At 42.5% G+C, this 21,516-nt stretch overlaps 1 protein-coding gene across 2 annotated transcripts in view; it reads right to left on the bottom strand.

Annotated features, from left to right (window-relative positions):
• The window catches only part of bcar1 (BCAR1 scaffold protein, Cas family member), a 243,966-nt gene that overhangs the window by 104,318 nt on the left and 118,132 nt on the right, over positions 1–21,516 (bottom strand). Inside the window, exon 1 of one of the 2 annotated variants that reach the window (XM_043707041.1) lies at positions 5,811–6,045. The exons of the other annotated variant lie outside the window; for it this stretch is intronic. Coding sequence (XP_043562976.1) covers positions 5,811–5,825 — 15 coding nt within the window. The 5' untranslated portion in view covers positions 5,826–6,045. Of the gene's footprint in view, positions 1–5,810; positions 6,046–21,516 lie in introns of those variants that run through there. 2 annotated transcript variants of the gene reach the window in all.

Here is a 21,516-nt window from a genome sequence, read left to right as displayed (position 1 = left end):
CTCATAATTTTATAAACATCTAAGGTCACTCCTCTGGCTCCCACGCCAGGAAAAACAGCCCCAGCCTGTTCAGCCTCTCCCTATAGCTCAAATCCTCCAACCCTGACAACATCTTTGTAAATCTTTTCTGAACCCTTTAAAGTTTCACAACATCTTTCCCATAGGACCGAGACCAGAATTGCACGCAATATTCCAACAGTGGCCTAACCAATGTTCTGTACAACATGACCTCCCAACTCCTGTACTCAATACTCTGACCAATATGAACAAAGAAACTGATCCAGATCCTCTAAGTAAACCTGTCATCCATTTTCTAAGGACCTGTATCTCTCTGCACCCAGCCCATTCATGATTCTGTCTTGATAAATCTTAAATGATGCTATTGTGCCCGCATCTATCACCACCTCTGTTGGCAACGCATTCCAGTGACCCACCCCCTCCTTTGCATATAGAACTTTCCAAGCATATTTCCCTTAAACTTTTCCCCTTCACCTTGAGCTTGTGACCCCTAGTAATTGAGCCCCCCACTCTGGGAAAAAGCTGCTTGCTATCCACCCTGTCTATACCTCATAATTTTGTAGACCTCAATCAGGTCCCCCCTCAATCTCTGTCTTTCTCATGACAATACTCAAGCTCTCTTCATAGCTAGCACCCTCCATAACAGGCAACATCCGGGTGAATCTCCTCTGCACCCTCTCCAAAGCATCTACACCCTATTGGTTATGTGGCGACCAGAACTGTACATAATATTCCAAATGGGGCCAAATCAAAGTCTTATACAACTGTACCATGACCTGCCAACTCTTGTACTCAATATCCCATCCGATGAAGGAAAGCATGCCATATGTCTTCTCGACCATTCTACCGACCTGCGTTGCCACCTTCAGATTTCTCTGTAGATCAATTTTCCCCAGAGCTTTTCCATTTACCGCATAATTCGCTTTTGAATTGGATCTTCCAAAATGCATCAGCTCACATTTGCCTGGATTGAACTCCATCTGCCTTTTCTCCGCCCAACTCTCCAATCCATCTATATTCTGCTGCATTCTCTGACAGTCTTTTCACCATCTGCTACTCCGCCAATCTTAGTGTCATCTGCAAACTTGCTAATGAGGCAACCTATTCCTTCCCTCCAGATCATTTATGTATATCACCATCAACAGTGGTCCCAATACAGATCCCTGTGGAACACCACTGGTCACAGGACTCCATTTGGAGAAACTCCCTTCCATACTACTCTGTCTCCTGCTGCCTAGCCAGTTCTCTAGCCATCTAGAGAGAGTACACAATGGACCCCATGCAACTTCACTTTTTCCATCAGCCTACCATGAGGAACCTTATCAAATGCCTTACTGAAGTCCATGTATATGACATCTACAGCTCTTCACTCATCAATCAACTTTGTCACTTAGGGTCACAGAGAACAGAAACAGACCCTTTGGTCCAACTTGCCCATGCCAACCAGATATCCCAACCTAATCTATGCTCATTTGCCAGCACCTGGCCCATATCCCTGCAAACCCTTCCTACTCACATACCCATACAAATGCTTTTTAAATGTTGCAGTTGTACTGGCCTCCACCACTTCGTTTGGCAGCTCATTCCATACACATACCACCATCTGCATGAAAGGTTACCCCTTAGGTCTCTTTTATATCTTTCCCCTCTCACCCTAAACCTATACCCTCTAGTGCTAGACTCCCCCAACCCAGGGAAGAGACTTTGTCTATTTATCCTGTCCATGCCCCTTATGATTTTATAAACCTCTATAAGGGCACCCCTCAGCCTCCGACACTCTAGGGAAAACAGCCCCACCCTATTCAACCTCTCCCTGTAGCTCAAATTCTTCCTCAAAGAATTCTATTAAGTTGGTAATACATGACCTTCCCTGCACAAAACCATGTTGCCTATCACTGATAAGCCCATTTTCTTCCAAATGTAAATAGATCCTATCCCTCAGTATTTTCTCCAGCAGCTCTCCTACCACTGACGTCAGGCTCACCGATCTATAATTATCTAGATTATCCGTGCTACCCTTCTTAAACAAGGGGACAATATGAGCAATTCTCCAGTCCTCCAGGACCTCACCCGTATTCAAGAATGCTGCAAAGATACCTGTTAAGGCCCCAACTACTTCCTCTCTCACTTCCCTCAATAACCTGGGATAAATCCCATTCAGACTGGGGATTTGTCCACCTTAATGCCTTTTAGAATACCAAACACTTCCTCTCTCTTTATGCTGACTTTACCATGAGTAATCAAACATTTATCCCTAACTTCAACATCCATCATATCCCTCTCCTCAGTGAATACCAATGCAAAGTACTTTTTAAGAATCTCACCCATTTTCTCTGACTCCATGCATAACTTTCCTCTTTTGTCCTTAAGTGGGCCAACCCTTTCTCCTTATACTCAAGTTACCCTCTTGCTCCTTATATACAAATAAAAGGCTGTGGGATTTTCCTTAAACCTCTTTGCTCAAGATATTTCATAACCCTTTTTAAGCCTCTTAATTCCTCATTTCAGATTGGTCCTACTTTCCCGATATTCTTCCAAAGCTTTGTCTGTTTTCAGTCACCTAGAGCTTATGCATGTGTCTTTTTTCCTCTTAGCTAGTCTCACAATTTCACCTGTCATCCACGGTTCCATAATCTTGCCATTTCTATCCCTCATTTTCACAGGGACATGCCTACCCCACACTCTAATCAACCTCTCTTTAAAAGTCTCCCACATATCAAATGTGGATTTACCTTCAAACAGCTGCTCCCAATCCACATTCCCCAGCTCCTTTTGAATTTTGCTATAGTTGGCCTTCCCTCAATTTAGCACTCTTCCTTTAGGACCACTCTCATCTTTGTCCATGAATATTCCAAAACCTATGGAAATGTAATCACTATTCCTAAACTAATCCCCTACTGTCCTTCAATCGCCTGGCCGGGCTTATTTCCCAACACCAGGTCCGGTATGGCCTCTTCCCGAGGCGGGCTATGTACATACTGCTCTAGAAAACCCTCCTGGATGCTCCTTACAAATTCTGCTCCATCTAAGTGAATCCCAGTCAACGTTATCTATCTCACGCTCGCTGTTGGGAGGCCTGTAGTAAAGCCCCAACACTCTTACCTCACCATTCCCATTCCTGAGCTTTGCCTCACTGCTCGGGTTCTCCATAGTACTGTCCTTCAGCAATGCTGTGATATCCTCTCCGAGTAATGCAACTCCTCCAGCCCTCTTATCTCCCTTTCTATCCCGCCTGAAGCATCTATATCCAGTTGCCAATCATGCCATTCCCTCAACCAAGTCTCAGTAATAGCAATAACCCAGGTACTAATCCAGGCCCTAAATTCATCTGCCTTACCTTCTATACTTCTCGCATTAAAACAAATGTACCTCAGACCACCTCTCCCATTGCACTCATCATCTTCCGACTCTTCCCCTTAGACACACTGACTTCATTATCTAGATCTGTACAGGCTTTAGTTACTGCCTCCTTACTATCCAATAACCTCATTTGGTTTCCATCCCCCCGCTACATCAGTTTAAACCCTCCCCAACAGCTTTAGCAAAAGCACCCCCAAGAACATTGATTCCAGTCCAGCCCAGGATGTCCAATTTGTAATACTCCCACCTCCCCCAGAACCGGTCCCAATGTCCCAGAAAACTGAACCCCCTCCCTCCTGCCATGCATTCATCCTGCCTATTCTTTCACTTCTACTCTGACTAGCATGTGGCAGTGGTAGCAATCCTGAGATTATTCCCTCGGAGGTCCTACTTTTTAAACTTGGCTCCTAACTCCCTAAATTCTGCTTGTAGGACCTCATCCTTTTTTTTAAACCTATATCATTGGTGCCCATATGCACCACAACAGCTGGCTGTTCACCCTCCCCCTTTAAAATGTTCTGCAGCTTACCAAATGCCTTCTTCACTACCCTGTGTACCTGCAACAAAGCAAGGTGGCAGACATACGTGACTCCATTGAGTAAGTTTATCCAGCGAGTTGCTGAACCATACCAAACAGGATAGCATGAAGCCCCACTGGCCTTAAGGAGGGCAAAGTTAGACAGCCTCTTTCCTCTTCAGCAACACTTGGTGAATGTGGATGGGGTGACAAGCTAAGGCAGGGCAGAGCCCCAATTTCCCAATGCCAGTTCCCTCATTTTGACACAGAGTGCCCCCATCCATTGGCATACCTTTTACAGGGTTTGCTGGACGGCCTTCTGATAGTGGAGTACTGGGGCAGAATAGCCTGCAGACACTTTTCCTACCCAGATTTAATCGGAGACATTTTATTGGATTCCCAACTCACATGCTTAGACCCAATCACATAGTTCCCCACCACCTCCAAACTCCTCACAGTGCGGGAGGGGGAAAGGGGTATTAATTTCACCCATTTGCTCATTGTTCTACGGCAAGTGTTCAATGTTTGCTCACAGGCTGCTGTCCTACTTATTGGCAAGTGCGGCTACACTTCAAGAACACCTCATAGGATGTCTCAAACACTTACAACCTGAGATTGCACAATGCACAATATAAATGCACTCTAACATTGCCAGGAAAGGCTGAGTTAGTCAATGGCAGGTCTGTACTTGCTCATGGCTCCCCCAGAGGTGAATAGGCCTAATAGTTGCTATCACCATCCACATAATCTCTACTTGGACAAAATATCAGAAGACAGCTGACTGCAATGGGACTCCAAGGAGAGGCCTACACGTCCGGGAGTGGAGAGAAGTGATTTTGTATTTACTGTATAAATTAAGATGTACAAACATACTGAAAACACGTTTACGTAAAGACGGAGGTGAGCTTCCTTCTTAGATTATATTCTGATCCCTTGTACACTGGGAGTTGTCAAATAAATCCGTCACTATGTGCAGCGCACGGAGAGGTTCAAATTACACCCATTCTATCCAGCTCACCTTAGACTGTAGTCTGACACCTTACCTGGTGTGATTCCACACCCTGAGGCCACACAAACTCACTGCACCATCCCACAGACACGCACAGCCAGCTCCTCCAACCATCCCTTGCGGTTAAATGTGACTACCTTCACACAGATCTGCAACCTCCCCACTGCTGTATACACACACACATCCTGGTCTCTCTCTCTCTCACTCACACACACACACACACCCTGGTCTCTCTCTCTGCTCACACACATTCAAAAAAGGCGAACAGTTTACAAATCTGTCCTTTCTAAGCTGCTTCAGTTAGTATAAACCCTGAACGAACGGAGAAACGCATCGTAGACACGCCTGCAGGGAGCTAAAGCAACTGTCAAATAATCCAAGTGTCTCATTGCGTTGAGGCGTCAAGCAAACAGCCTTGACAATCCAGTGCAATCCGATTTGAAAAATCTCAGCAAACCAGCACTACAACCCTCCGACACCCCCACCTTTTCAAAGTTTATTTACTTGCCTCTACAGAATGCTTTCCCGGTGCTCACAGCCTCCCTGTTCTGGTGACAGTCACTGTGCAGGCAGATGGGAGTTGACCTTCTGAGTGGGATGTGTGTGTGTGGGTGTGGGGGGGGGGGGGGGGGGCAAGGAACAGGAAAAGCTCTTGTAAAACAAGCCCCGAGCTTTAAAGCAGAAAAGCGCCCAGGAGGTACTGGCAGATGCCCGGTACAATCACTCGGGCTTTGGACCTTTTGTGGTTTTACTAAGAAGCCAACAGCAACAGCAGCAACCTCTCACTGACCCAGCCAGGACCTTACCCCCCCCCCCCCCCCGGACAACAGCGAGACAAGAGAGAATGGTTCTTGCAATCCCTTCAGTCACGGCAGCAGCATTCACTTCAGCGCAGTGCAGACTTACCAAGTAGTTCATCATTGATTCTTTTTTCTCCCCCCTCTCGTTCCGTGATGTGGAAAACTACTCCAGAGTGCCCAGCCCTGGATAATAAAGCTCCTTTAGCACTCTCCTGTCGTGTGTGTGTTTTTTAATATAAGTTTAATACATCATCCAGCGGCGTGACCTCACTTGTTTGGTATGAGGCTCCGAGAGTTGCCTTGCGAGCACACTGACTGGGAGGGAATACTCCTGAGGTAATCTTATACTTTCCATGGATTCAGACAGACTCCCAAGGCCCCTAGCTGCAATGCAATTGGTCACAGTCAGCCTTTTTATTTAAATAAGCTTCTACTTCAACCACGATTGTGAAGAGGGCTCTGCCACTGAATGGCGCTGTCTAGAACAAACACACAGCACAAAAGGGTAAAACAAACCAATGCGCTCCTTAAGGAGATTGTCTCTCCGTTTTATGACCGACAAATATTAAGGAGGCTGTTGGGGGGTATGTACTGTTACGAGGTAACGGGCCCTTCCTGTCTTACACAGGTTACAGCTCCACACCTTTAACCATTCCCCATATGCATGCTATTGGCAGAGACAGAAAACTGGAAGGGCATCACAGCTCACCCTGATCAATGTCAGTAATTACACCTTCTGGGCCTATCCAGTGACGGTTGTGAGAAGGAGGGACACAGACTTGTTCGAATAAAATCCCTCTCTGTTGCAGAGACACTGACATTTCCTGGTCTGGATAACTTGGGTTCACCATTTAGGTTGGACACAGAAAAATAAGGGACGAAGGAATGCAGGTACATGGGCTGAATGGTCTCAGTTTTGTTCTGTCCAATTCCGACTCTTGGTTGAGATGCTGAAGGAAGGATGACCAGATTTTGTGGTTGCAGACCAAGTCTATCAGCTCTGAAGAGGGGTCACCAGACTCAAACTGTTAACTCTGCTTTCCCTCCACAGATGCTTCAGCCCTGCTGAGTTTCTTCAATAATTGCTGTTTGTTTCAGATTTCCAGCATCTGCAGTTCTTTGTTTTGTTTAAGTATATCAGCAAAGAAAGAGTATTTTTGCCTTCTCTTCTTTTTTGGGTCTGTGTTAAAACCCTGATATTTCTATATCACTACAGTGACTGTTATCGAGTGCCTGATGTCATTCAACCTTTCCTTTTGCTATTTTTCTTCTCTCCTCCTCTGAAGGTATTAAATTGTTGCACTGCATTTCCACAAACTAGGAGCAGTAGGCCATTTGGCCCCTTGAATCTGCCCTATCACTTAAGATTGTGGCTGACTTGGTGACAGCCTTAACTCCACATTCTGACCTACCTGTGATAATCTTTAATTTCCTTGTCAGTCAATAATCTATCCAGCTCTGATTTAAAATTACTGAATGAATCTGTCTCCACGGCTGTCCTGGGAGGAATATTCCAAAGATCCATGAACCATGAGAGAAAACCATTCTTCTCATCTCAGTGTTGAAGGGAGAACCCCTGATTTTTAAACTTTATTCCCCATTTCCAGCCTCCTCATAACAGGAAACATCTTTTAAACATCCACCTTGTCACATCCTCAGATCTTATTCTTCTAAATTCCAGTGGATACAGACCCAATATATCTAACTGTTCCTTGTAAGATGGTACCCATCCCAAGAATCATTCCAGGTAAACACTGGTAACCCTTCACACAAGAATCATACAGAACCATTGTATACATGCATAAAACAGCCATTTTGGAAGCTACATGTGAGTGTCAGCAAGCTTTTGACTTTAGCAGAACAGGCATGCAGGAGCAGTTCCCCTGTTGAGCCACGAAGTGACACTGGGTAGTCATTAGAAGAGTAATCTAGCTCATTTTGTCCTTCCAATGTTCTAAAGTATAATGATTCTCGAAGTGTTAATATGCAATTGCGGTGCGCTCCACCCAATCTGAATTCTGGTCTCCTTCTATGATGATGTTACACAGTCTGTTTGTGGACAATCTTGCAGCCTTACACGAAGTCCTGATGGACTCAGAAACATCATCTCCAACTCCTGACTGTTGTAATTATGCCCAAATCATTTTTATTAAATGTATCTTTTGCTATCATACTATAAACTATATTTCATTGTAAAAGTAACGCTTCTTGTTACGATTATCTTGTGGTTTAGCATCTACCACTGTTAATTAAACAAATTCTTGGACTTAGCACCAAACTCCCACAGTTACGTACACAATTGGGTGTCATAGAATCATAGAGTCATAGTGATATACTAGCTCAAATCCTCCAACCCTGGCAACATCCTTGTAAATCTTTTCTGAACCCTTTCAAATTTCACAACATCCTTCCGATAGGAAGGAGACGAGAATTGCATGCAATATTCCAACAGTGGCCTAACCAATGTCGTGTACAGCCGTGTCCATCAAGAGGAAGCAGGCAGTAGCCATTATCATGATAGAAACCTTTAGAGACAAGTGGATATGGCAGGGGCTAGGGTGCATCGTCACCCTGGATCATGTTATTTTTATTTAGTAATGTTGTACACACCTTTTAAAAGTTTGTATTAATTGATTGTCTGATTATGTTTTAGTCCATCTGTGGTTGTTCAACCTGATTTCAGGTTTGTTTTAAAACAGTAGAAATGAGAATTTCTATTCTAGTTTTGCAAGTTTCCGATGACTATCAAATTTTGTTTTTGTTACAGTGCACCACCAGGGCCTGATTAATTCAATTGATGTTTAGTTTAAAAGTTTAGAAAGAGGACTGGGAGCAATGAACTCGCCAGCAGTCATTGACATTCAGAGTTCAGGAGAACAGTGATGTTCCTTACTTCCAACCTGGTTAAGCCCCACTAACTCAGCAAAGACCAGGCATTTTTGCTGAGTCCTTCATGTCTGGTTTCCCAAATGAGCCTTCAGTGGAGCTTTGAGCTGGAAACTTGTAACTATGGGATTATTTTAGTTTACTCTGCACTCCACCTCTGATCTCAATCCTTCACCCTGTGACATTAACACTGGAATATCAGTGTCATCGCGCCATTATATCTGCCCCATGCCTCTTATCCTCCTGATGCCTCACAAATGTCCTCTCAAACTTATTTGCATATTGACAAATGCAAAACTGGCATCATATCAAAATGCAATTTCGACAAAATGTTGTGCTTTACCTTAAAGGTGATAAACTTGCAACAGTTTCAAGAATGCAGTAAAGCTATAAATGATTTCAATCAATCCGCCAGGAGTAATCCGATTTTAAATTGAGTTTTATAAATCATACTGAATCATTTGTAAGGTGTATCGGAGAACATTGCTGTGTTTTCTGTTAATTACAAAATACAGTCAAAAGCTTTTACAGTGTGTGAATGTCCTTGTGCTAAAAGAACTGGTTTAATTTCTAAAGCTCCCTTCAAGGCCTATAAAGAAGCACAAAGAGCAGAAATGCTCAATGACCTTAACTTGGGATGGGTTGACTTCTAGCACTATGTTTTTTCAGCCAGCTCAAAAGATTGCGGAAAATGCATCTGTACAAATATGCATCATTTGCAGATATATGCATTGAAAATTACACAAGCATTCATGTCAGTTGTGTCAATTTCAAGTTTGTTGCCCTGAAGGTAAACTGTGTAACTGAGGGCTCTCTCCACCCCACCGTGTCTACCTTAACCCTCATCATTAAGAATCCAGTCCTTCTCCACATCTCTTTTCTTTGAGAGTGGGAGGAAGTGCAAACAGGCATAGTCATGAGCCAGTCTGTGCACAAAAGAAATATGGGATTGAAGTTCATATCATTAATAATCCCACATTCAGATTCAAAACTGATTGAAGTATGGAAATCCTGTGGTAAGGGAATATTTAAATTGTGACTGCAACTGACCATGCGTTCAATTTTGCTGCTGATTTATCTAATTTGAACACTGCTGCAAACCAATGCAGTCTTTAATCTCTTATAAATTGGAAGAATTTTCCTTGACCATAGCAGGAACAGTACCAATCAAAAACGCACCATGACAGTCCACTTGGCCCCGTTCTGTCACAATCTTTTGTGACGGCAAGCAAAGGAAGTGACAGATTTTTGAATACCTAGAGCAGTGTGTCAGAATGCCGATAAGACCAATTGTCAGGCTTCAAATCCCCTTGGGTTTTGACAGCTCATAGTCAGGGCTTTTTTTCCATAAATCCAATACTGTGTAGCTGCAGCTAATATTCTAACATGCCTAGAACTAGAAAATAGTATTGACCATTGGTGACACAGTATGAACAGCTACAAACTGCAAACTTTAAGATTAAACACACACTAAATAAGTATCATTTGCAAATACTTGCAATGGCATCTCCATTACCGGAGAACCAATTCGCTTTGTTACAAAATCTCACTTGTATTTTTGCTGTTTCTATTGCTTGCTGTTGCTCCTTGGAAATTTCATTTATGGATTTCATTTGAAAGCAGAAGCTTTGCCTAATCTATCAAATAGGAACCAAATAGTAAGCAGGATCTGGAAGGACTGTATCGGTCATTATTTGGTTAAAAGTCAACTAATTCAACGTTGAGATCATCATGATATACCCTCTCAGATGGACATCACGGTCCCATAGCACTATCTTGAAGAAGAACAAGGCATTTCTCTCCAGTATCCTGGCAAATCCATTAAGCTGTATCATTATCTGGTCATTATCACATTGTCGTGTGTGGGACCTTGTTCTACAACACTACTTGTAGTATTTCCGACATTACAACAGAGCCAACACTTCATAAGTACCTCATTGGTGGTAAACGGTTTCAGGACATCCTGTTATATAAATGCAAGCCTTTCTTTCATGTTTGTATTAAGGATTATATAGGCAGTAGGCTAGCAGCTCTAGCCAACTGGTACTGTGGCATTGACAGAATATCACAAATACGAGCTCTAGAAATTTCCATCTTCTCTTTTCCCAGTATTTTGTTATACAATACAGACAGTACTATTGAGTTATGAATCCTTCACAATTTACAGGTACATATAATGATAAGAGAAGGAGCACATCCGCAGAAACAACAAAATTAAACCTACCCCCCCCACCTGAAAAAAATTGGACACTAAAATCAAACTGATGTTACAAAATAAAATGAGGTGAAACCACAAGATTCAACAATTCCTTAGCAATCTTTATAACCATAAAGTTTGGGGCAGCACGGCGGCTCAGTGATTAGCACTGCTGCCTCACAGCACCAGGGTCCCAGGTTCAATTCCTGCCTCAGGCAACTGTCTGTATAGAGTTTGCACATTCTCCCCGTATCAGCATGGGTTTCCTCCCACAATCCAAAGATGTGCAGGTCAGGGGAATTGGCCTTGCTAAATTGCCCGTAGTGTTAGATACATTAGTCAGAGGAAAATGGGTCTGGGTGGGTTACTCTTCGGAGGGTCGGTATGGACTGGTTGAGCCGAAGGGCCTGTCTCCACGCTATAGGGAATCTAATCTAATCAACTTCACTCTGATGAATGCCACAAGAAATCTTTGCTTTGTGGAGTTTTAAACACCTTAATAGAAAAACAACAATGCAGTTCAGATTGAGAAAGATCATTGTTCTAGTTACTGAGATAATAATATTTTTTTCAAAATACAGATCTAGAATAGCAATTTTCAAATTTGTTGAACAACATATTACTTCCTTCATGAAACAGCTTAGTATTTGTTTGGCCACATCTACTCAATGTTTGTTCCATACATTAGGTTCCAGAAGGTTCTAGATCTTCTGCAGGGCTTTTAGCAAAGTTTAACAAGGTGGTAGTTTCTCTGCAGCCTGAATTACATTTCTAGACGAGGCCAGTTGCAGGCCCTTGGATTTACTGACTCCCTGGTCTTCTCAACGTCACTAGCTTCAATGAGCCCAAAAGATGCACTGCCAGAGTTTTAGCAGCTGTCACATGATTCATTTCTTTCCAAATCACACTATTGAAAGCTTCTGTTTACAAGCCATTAATTCCAGATGGCCATGTCCTTTTAAATGCATTTTGAAGCTTCCTGCAGTTACCATGGACACTTAACTGTGCTCAGTGATTGTTGTATCAGAAGTCACTAAGAATTGGTTAGCAAACAGTCATCCAAATTGCTCAGTGTAATTATAACCATCAGTTTCATACTTTGCTTTGGAAAAGCCAAGCAAGCCTATGGAATGCACTTTTCATTTATTTAATCTTGTAACCAAGTATTCAACTCCGAATGAACTTGAAGAGCGATCATTGCACTTAGCCAGCAGTGTATGGTATCCATCAATTCAGTTACAGGGAGTTGCAAATAGGTCCCCCAGGGAGTCTTAACAGGAGATGTCATTCTCAGTAGGTTATCTTAAGAAAATGCATTCTTTTAAACAGATTCTTCTTTCTTAGTTTACAGTTAGATTTCCTCTTCATATTAACATTGAAATTAAGAGAATTGGTCACTTAACTTACTATCATGGTGATTACATTTCAAACCAATGTCTAAGCACACTGCATAAAGTGCCCATAACCTAAAACTACAAGTTTATTTTTGAAGTGAAGGTCAAATTCTACAGTTTTACTTAACCTTAGATAATGGCTACGCATTAAATTGCTATTTTATTATTTCCCCTGTGGTGTTGAAGTTTCACAGACATTTCATTAATCTAACAGCAGTTTTTATTTTAGAAATAAAGTCTTCCCTTCCCCCATACTGTTGCATATGCTTCTCAGAAAGCACAGTCTGAAATTGTTTAACCACAACTGTATCCAACACACTCCAACTTTCTGCATGTCTTCAAAAGGGAACGGGATTAGTTCTTGTTTAGGGTTGGTTAGGAAGTCGGTCCCTCAAAAGATGACCCTGTCCTTTCTCAGGTGGTGATAATGCTGTGGAAGGTGGCAGGTGAAGGAAGCAAGGGAAGAGAGAGAGAGAGATATTAGACATGATGCCTCAAACATCATGACATTCGGGGCAGACTTGACAAGAGCTGCTGATACATTCACATTTTATTACAAAGAAACTTGTCCTTAATTTTTAATTTCATCCCCAAACTCCCTTTCACGCAGACCGGTGAACCGTATCAAGTCCCCTCCCACTGGAACTCATTCTCTTAGCTTCAGACCATCTTCTCCTTCAGATGATAGACTTCTGTCATTCAGTTGCAAGGAACAAGAGAGAGATCAGCCAATGGCTCATTACTTACGGACACAGAACTAACATGTGGCTGTGGGTTTAGTGATGACAGGTTTACCTGTCTTTAAAAGGCATCTTCTTTCATGTTTCCTTTTGTCCAGGCATTAAAGTTAACCCACAATGGAATGAATCAGCACACAACAGAGCAAGCACATTCTTGCCCAATTTCAGATTGAATCTTTTGAAAAATGTCCAAAGAAAGTTGGCAATCACACAACTTCTAACCACTTTACCCAGTGGAACAGATGTATCCTTGGTCCCCATCTCCAATATTTCTAAAACTTATAAACAAACCTATTCCTACTACCTTTCTCTCAGGCTGCACAGACCACTGTTCATCAGATTAATCGTCAACTTCTGGAGACTCTAAGATAAATGGTGGAGAGTTAACAACTATATCCTCTCATCACCTCTCTTCTGTTTTCTTTGGATCACATGGCACTTAGTGCAAATTTACCAAGAACCGCTTGGAAAGAAGTAACGTTAAATGGGTAACAGCAGGCAGCAATAAAATTGTGTGCTGCATAAAGTAAGAAAAAAGATAAACATGCTCACTTTGTTCATACATCACTGTCACACTATAATATGAAATTGTTTTGGTTCAAATCAGCCACTAGGTCAGAAGAAAAGATCTTTCTCCCAGATCTTGCATACTCGCCTCTCCTCTGTGCCTTCAGTAACAATCCTATGTGAACATTTCAGGAATGTGCTACTTTCCCAAAGAAATGCATCTCATGCTGGTAATGGAGGGAAAGGCATTTCCTCTCTCGGGGCTCAGGCTCTCTGGGGTTACCCTTGCTATTTGATAATGAACTCACAAGGAAAACGTATAATTAAATTAAAGATGCACAGGCCATCCCACAACCCATCCACTGGCTTCAGTTCTGCTTTCAGCTTTTATAAGGCTTTGCTGGAATTCTGGAGAATTGTGCATAATTGTTTTACACGTATAAACTTTAGCAATTCACAGTTTACGACATTAGAAACCTCGAGAAAACTATCTGACCCTCATTTTACCTTCAGATCACAGAGAAAATACAAGATCAAAATGATTTAAAATAGTAATTGATGAAATATAGTTATATTAAGGCAAATAACAAAACATTTCTTGCTAGGATATCTATACAATGCAAATGATGTAATTTGTTTGCTTCGCATAAGCTCAAAGGGTATAATATTAAAAAAACCTTGAGGTGCAAGATAACCATAATATATGCAGCTAATTGTTGACATAACTTTACTTACAAGGCTGACTCTCATGTTGAGAGCTGGTGATTGTGCCTGTGTGTGTATATGTGCTTGTGTGTTTGTCAGTCAGCATTTGTGTATCAATGATATGGAGGAGCTGGTGCTGGACTGGGGTGGTCAAAGTTAAAAATCACACAACATCAGGTTATAGTCCAACAGGTTTAGTTGGAAGTACTAACTTTTGGAATGCTGCTCCTTCATCAGGTAGCTGACCTGATGAAAGAGCAGCATTCTGAAAGCTAGTACTTCCAAATAAATCTGTTGGACTATAACCTGGTGTTGTTGGATTTTTAACAATGTCTGTGTACGTGCTCATGTCAGAGTCGATGTGTGTGTGTGAGAGACAGTATCAAACCATGTGCAAGTGTGGGAGTCAACATCAGTTTGTGTGTGTGTGTTGTGAGTCAATACCAGCCAATGTCAATGTGTGTGTGCGCGTGTCACTCAGCGTTGGGGAGTGTGTACTGTGAGTATGTGTGAGTCATTTTCAGTCAGTTGATGTATTTGTGTGCATACTGTGTAAATTGTGTCTGTATCAGTCATTGTGTGTGTGTGTGTGTCAATATGTGTGTCGACGAGGTTTTCCAGGGAGGAGGAAACTCACACTGAAGTGAAGAGCAAATGGAAAGATCTATTGGCTAATTACTTTCCTAGCACTGCCTAGGGGCCAGAAGATGCAGGAGTGCTTACCTCAGCCACCCCTGCTCCCCACCCATCCATCTCCCCTCAACCCCAACAAATCAACTTTGACAATACTCCCCCATTGGACCCCATGACTCGTTCCCCAGTAAATGTTCTTCATATTCCCAATCTTCCAGAGGGCCACAATGTCCTATCTGTCCCCACACTGATCTAATAACAATTGACATTGGCCAGTGCATTGGTGATCTCTCCTTCCCCGAGTGACACAGGTCCTCCCACAAAATAACCAGCCAAGCTTCTTGATCTATCTGGCTATCAACTGGATCATGGAACCAAAACATTCCCAGCTGCTTACACCTGGCTTTCTGACCCAAAGACACTGTGACAGAACACTGCATGTAAGGAGAAGCAAAGAAAATGTCCCCCTGGCAAAAAAAAAACAAGTACTCTGGTAGCTCCAAGTTCTTCCAATGAACCAAAGATATCAGGGAAATCCAAAAATGTTGCTCTTAATTATTCAGCCAAAAATGATAGTGCTATGTTACCATTAGCCTCAGGGGAAAAGTTTTCATTTCCAATCAGCTTCCTTACTGAAAGTGTGTGTGCGCATTAGATTAGGATAGGATTAGATTCCATTGTCATGTTTCCTGCAATTGACTAGCCTACCAGCATTCACACATGAATAATGGGCGAGGGACTGAATGGAGACTCATACCCATAGAACTCTGGTCGAGCAAAATGTCAACAGCCCCAGGAGACCAGAGTAGGATGTGGTGCTACCCAACAACACTGTCCAAACTGAGGGAGTCCCACACAGCAGAAAAATAATACTTGAAAAATAATCCTGTGATGTGGAGTCTGATCCTGTAGCTTGCCCTGCATGTTGTTTGGGAAGCTGATCAGATGGATTTTTTTTTACTGGGGGTTTAGATGGTCTGGATTTCTCATCTCCAACAGTCCAAGAGACAGAAGATGTGATCCTGACAAGCGGGTGTGAAGAATGTGATCCTCTGTGCAAGGCAAGGGTTACATTTAGGATAAGTATGTTCTTATGGAGAAAATAACTTCTCCAGTGCCCAATTTTCCTGCCCCACACCTTACATATAAACACACTCACTTTGCCATGTGGTTTCATGTAATTGCTTACCTTTACTGGATAATAACAATGTTCAGTAAAGCACACCTCTACTACATTATCTTTGCTTGCAAAACATTCTATTATAATCTAGTATTAATTTTGGAATTTAGCCCACAGTGGAAATAATACCATAAGTTCAGAAGTTCACATTCGCTCCATCATTACCACAAATAAAACCAAGGACAGTTAAGTACAAGTCGAGAAAAAAAAGTGTAACCCTCTCAAATCACACTCTGCTACCATCTATCTCATTATCGCAAAATTCAACACAATTGAAAACCAGCCCCATGTGGCTCTTCTGTTATCTGTGGGAAGTCAGAAGCTGTGGGAGGTAGTTTCATTTTAACGGAGCTACTTGCTCCTGGGCTTTTTATTCTCATCTAAATGTCAATGTCTTTGTTATTTTGTATAAGGACATTAAGCAGCAATGGAGAGAGAAGATACTAAAATCAGCTGAATGCTTTTCTTCCCGCTGAACAGCCGCACAGTCCAGGGATGGAAATCTCTCCAACACATTTACATTAATCGCATCCAGTCGAAATGTAAACTACAGGAATCTGCCTAAGAACTGGGAAAGACCTGACCTCAACATTATTAGTTTATGGGTAAGATTCTGGTCATCATTTACAGACTGGTGGCCTTCAAAGGATTTGTTTACAAGTGATATTCTGAAACCTAGAATGACTGCTGTCTGAATCTGCAACGGCCTGACTTGAGCACATGTGCAATCAAGTGCTGACAAAACCAATGACCAGTTGCAAGACAACTGAAGAAATCATTTCCAGATGAAAGTATACTTATTGCTTTTGTTTTTAATCCTACTGGTGGAATTGAGTCAGCTACTGGTCCTGTGTTGAATATTTCAAATCTTTTTTGAGCTAGTATATGGTATGTTGGAGTGAAATACCTTATAATCACCACACTGTGGTCAACCATCCCAGAATCCCAGGCTCATCGTATTGCACTTGGCTATTCAAATGAACAACTTACCGAGAGCAACTCTGTAACCCTGCACATTCCCTCTTTTCAGGAAACAGTTTTATTCACTCTTTGAATGACTCGTGGCAGAGTGACTCAGTGATTAGCACTGCTCCTCACAGCGCCAGGAACCTGGCTCATTTCCACCCTCAGGTGACTGTCTGTATGGAGTTTGCACATTCTCCCCATAAATGCATGGATTTCCTCCAATTTCCTCCCATAGTCCAAAAGATGTGCAGGCTAAGTTGCCTATATAGTGTCCAGGAATGTGCAGGCTCAGTGGGTTAGCCATGGGAAATGCAGAATTACAGGGATAGGGTAGAGGGCTGCGTCTGGGTAGGACTCTCTTCGGAGGGTCGGTGTAGACCCGATGGGCTGATTGGCCTGTTTCCATACTATGATTCATTTGAACCTACCTCCACCACCCTCTCAAGTGATGCATTGCAAACTTGAACCACTTGTTTGGTGAGAAGATTTTCCTCTGATCATTCTTGCAGCTTTTAATAATTATTTTAAATCTGTGCCCTATTGTTCTTGACCCTTCCACCAATGAGAAGAGCAGCTCTCCATCTGTTCTGTCCAGACCTGTATGATTTTGAACACGTCTGTCCAATCTCTTCTCACCTTCCTGTCTCCAAGGAAACGCTCACTAACTTCGCTTTCATCCTGGTTGGGGCTAACCACACAAGGAGAAAGTGAAGACTGCAGATGCTGGAGATCAGAGCTGAAAATGTGTTGCTGGAAAAGCGCAGCTGGTCAGGCAGCATCCTAGGAGCAGGAGAATCGATGTTTTGGGCATAAGCCCTTCTTCAGGAATGAATATTTCAAATCTTTCTGAAGAAGGGCTTATGCCCGAAACGTCGATTCTCCTGCTCCTTGGATGCTGCCTGACCTGCTGCACTTTTCCAGCAACACATTTTTCAGCGCTAACCACACAAGTCCTAAAATTCTAAGCAGTTTGCAGTAAAGGAGACAAAAAAATAATCCCATAATGTCAATACATTTCGTAAGCCATTGCACGATAATAGCACCACTTGTGGAGCACAGATATTGAAATTTTGAATTAAATTGGAAGATTTTGGAAATTCACGGGAGTGCAACTCAAAGTTTTGAGTCAGGACACCAAATCTATCCAGCATTAGGTTTCCCAATTTGCATTTACAATCTGCTTCTTTCTTCACAGATACTGCCAAACTTGCTGGCTACTTGCAACATTTGTTTTTATTTCAAATTTCAAATATATAATAGTGTCAAGAATAGGGGGCACTGCAGACAGCCTTGGGCATGGCAAAACTATACACATCAATCCAACAAACCACAGCAACGAGTGGTAGTCGCAACAATAATTAGCATCATGTACATCAACTGTGCAGTACAGGCCCTTCGGCCCTCGATGTTGCACCAACCTGTGAAAATAATCTGATGCCCACCAAACCTACACCGTTCCATTATTATCCACATGTATGTCCAATGCTCATTTAAATGCCCTTAACGTCAGCGAGTCTACTACTGTTGCAGGGAGGCCGTTCCATGCCCTTTCTACTGAGTAAAGAAACTACGCCTGATATCTGTCCTAAATCTATCACCTCTCAACTTAAAACTACGTCCCCTTGTGTTAGCCTTCACCATCCAAGGAAAACTGCTCTCACCGTCCACCCAATCTAACCCTTTGATTATTTTGAATGTCTCGATTAAGTCACCTCTCAACCTTCTTCTCTCCAACGAAAACAGCCTCAATTCCCTCAGCCTTTCCTCGTAAGACCTTCCTTCCATACCAGGCAACATCCAAGCAAATCTCCTCTGAACCCTTTCCAAAGCTTCCAAATCCTTCCTATAATGCAGTGACCAGAACTGTACGCAATACCCCAGGTGCAGCCTTACCAGTGTCTTGTACAGCTGAAGCATGACCTCATGGCCCCGAAACTCAATCCCCCTACCAATAAACATCAATACACCATATGCCTTCCTAACAACCCTATCAACCTGGGTGGCAACTTTCAGGGATTTATGCACCTGGACACAGATCTCTCTGTTCATTTACACTGTCAAGAATTTTACCATTAGCCTAGTACTCTGCATTCCTGTTACTTCTTCTGAAGTGAACTACCTCACAGTTTTCTGCATTAAGCTTCATTTGCCACTTCTCAGCCCAGCTCTGCATCTTATCTATGTCCTTCTGTAACCCACAACATCCTTTGGCACTATCCACAACTCGGCTTACATTAGTGTCTTCCACAAATTTACTAACCCATCCTTCTTTGCCCCCCTCCAGATCATTTATAAAAATAACAAACAGCAGTGGCCCCAAAACAGATCCTTGCTACACATCACTGGTAACTGAGCTCCATGATGAACATTTCTTCTGTCTTCCTCCAGCTAGCCAATTTCTGATCCAAACCACTAAATCATCTTCAATCCCGAAACACCATATTTTGTGCAATAGCCTATCATGTGGAACCTTATCAAACACCTTACTAAAGGCCTTACTATATACACCACATAAACCACTTTATCTTCATCCACCTGTTTTGTCACCTTCTCGAAGAACTCAATAAGGTTTGTGAGGCATGACTACCCTTCACAAAATGGTGTTGACTATCCCTAATCAAATTATTCCTTTCCCGATATTTATAAATCCTATCTCTTATAACCTTCTCCAACATCTTGCCCACAACCAAAGTAAGGCTCACCAGCCTATAATTACCAGGGTTGTCCCGACTCCCCTTCTTAAACAAGGGAACAACTTTGCTATCCTCTAGTCTTCTGGCACTACTCCTGTCGACAATAATGACAAAGATCAAAGCCCAAAGGCTCTGCAATCTCCTCCTTGGCTTCCCAGAGAATCCGAGGATAAATCCCATCCGGTCCAGGGGTCGTATCTATTTTCAGATCTTCCAAAATTGCTAAAACCTCCTCTTTGTCAACCTCAATCCCATCTAATCTTGTAGCCTGTATCTCCGTATTCCCACTAACATTGCCCTTTTCCAATGTGAATTCTGACAAAAAAAAGTATTCATTAAGTGCTTCCCTATGTCCTCAGATTCCACACACAACTTCCCACGACTATCTTTGATTGGCCCTAAAAACTTACCGTAATCATTCTTTTATTCCTGATTTCCCTATAGAAGGCCTTCGGGCTTTCCTTGACCCTATCCGCCAACAATTTCTCATGTCCCCTCCTGGCTCCTCTTAGCCCTTTCTTGAGATCTTTTCTGGCTACCTTATATCTCTCAAGCCCCCTAACTGAGCCTTCACGCCTCTTCCTCGCATACGCCTTCCTCTTCCTCTTGACAAGAGCTTCAACTTCTTTAATAACACATGGCTCCCTCTCTCAACAACCGGCTCCCTGCCGGTTGTATACTTATCAAGGACCCGCATTAGCTGTTCCTTGAATAAACTCCACATTTTAAGTGTGTCCATCCCCTGCAGTTTCCTTCCCCATCCTATGCATTCTAAATCTTACCTAATCGCATCATAATTGCCTTTTCCCCAGTTATACCTCTTTCCTTGTCCATTGCTATTGTAAACGTAACTGAATTATGGTCACTATTGCCAAAGTGCTCACCTACCTCCAAATCTAACGCACGGCCGGCTTCATTCTCCAGTTCCAAATCCAATATGGCGTCGCCCCTTGTTGGCCTGTCTATATACTGTGTCAGAAAGTCCCTTTAACAACTACCCTGTTACTCTTGCTCCTATTGAGAATCATCTTTGCTATGCTTTCCTCGACATCCCTGGAACAACTCAGAGGCCTATAGAAAACTCCCAACAGGGCGACTTCTCCTTTCCTGTTTCTAACCTCAGCCCAAACCACTCCACTCATCCGAGACAAAAACGTGCCAAATGCTGAAAATCTAACACACACAGAAAAAGAAAACTGTTGGGCGAAGTTCACAGCACAGAATCTGATAAGTTAATTGTTGTTTTAAGTCTGTCCAATAGAAAGACTGCAGTAGTGGGTACAGTGGATTCTTTCTTGATTATATCTTTTTGGAGATAAGTCTCTTGATTAAACTTAAAATATAAGCCATAGCTATTAATTTAACCTGGTGCAGTGTTTGTAGAGGAATAAGATGGTGTTATTTTCTGGGTCTGTAGATTGTGAAGGAGCAAAAATGGCCTTTACAGTGATTTGTACTTCTTGTCAGATGTGGGAGTTTAAAGAGAGTTTAAGGGTTACTGCGGATTATATCTGCCATAAATGCTGTTGGATGCAAATCTTATTAGATCGAGTGGATCGGTTGGAGAGACAAATAGAAGCGATGAGGAATTTTCAACAGCTACAGTATGTGATGGACGGCAGTTATAGGAAGGGGGGAAAGTCTCAGATACAGTCACATTGATGGGTTAACTCCAGGAAGGGTAAGAGAGGTAGGCAGCTAGGGCAGGAGTCTTTTGTGGATATACCCATTTCAAACAGGTATGCTGTTTTGGAAAATGTAGGGGGTGATGGAATCTCAGGGGAACGTAGCATAAACAGCCAAGTTTCTGGTATTGACACTGGCTTTAATGCAACGAGGGGTACGTCGGCTTCCAAGAGATCAATTGTGTTAGGGGATTCTGTAGTTAGAGGTACAGACAGACGTTTCTGT

Source organism: Chiloscyllium plagiosum, chromosome 17, assembly GCF_004010195.1.
Source record: "Chiloscyllium plagiosum isolate BGI_BamShark_2017 chromosome 17, ASM401019v2, whole genome shotgun sequence".
Classification (NCBI taxonomy): Eukaryota; Metazoa; Chordata; class Chondrichthyes; order Orectolobiformes; family Hemiscylliidae; genus Chiloscyllium; species Chiloscyllium plagiosum.
Note: the sequence above shows the minus strand (reverse complement) of the source record. Positions and strands in the feature narration are given on the sequence as shown.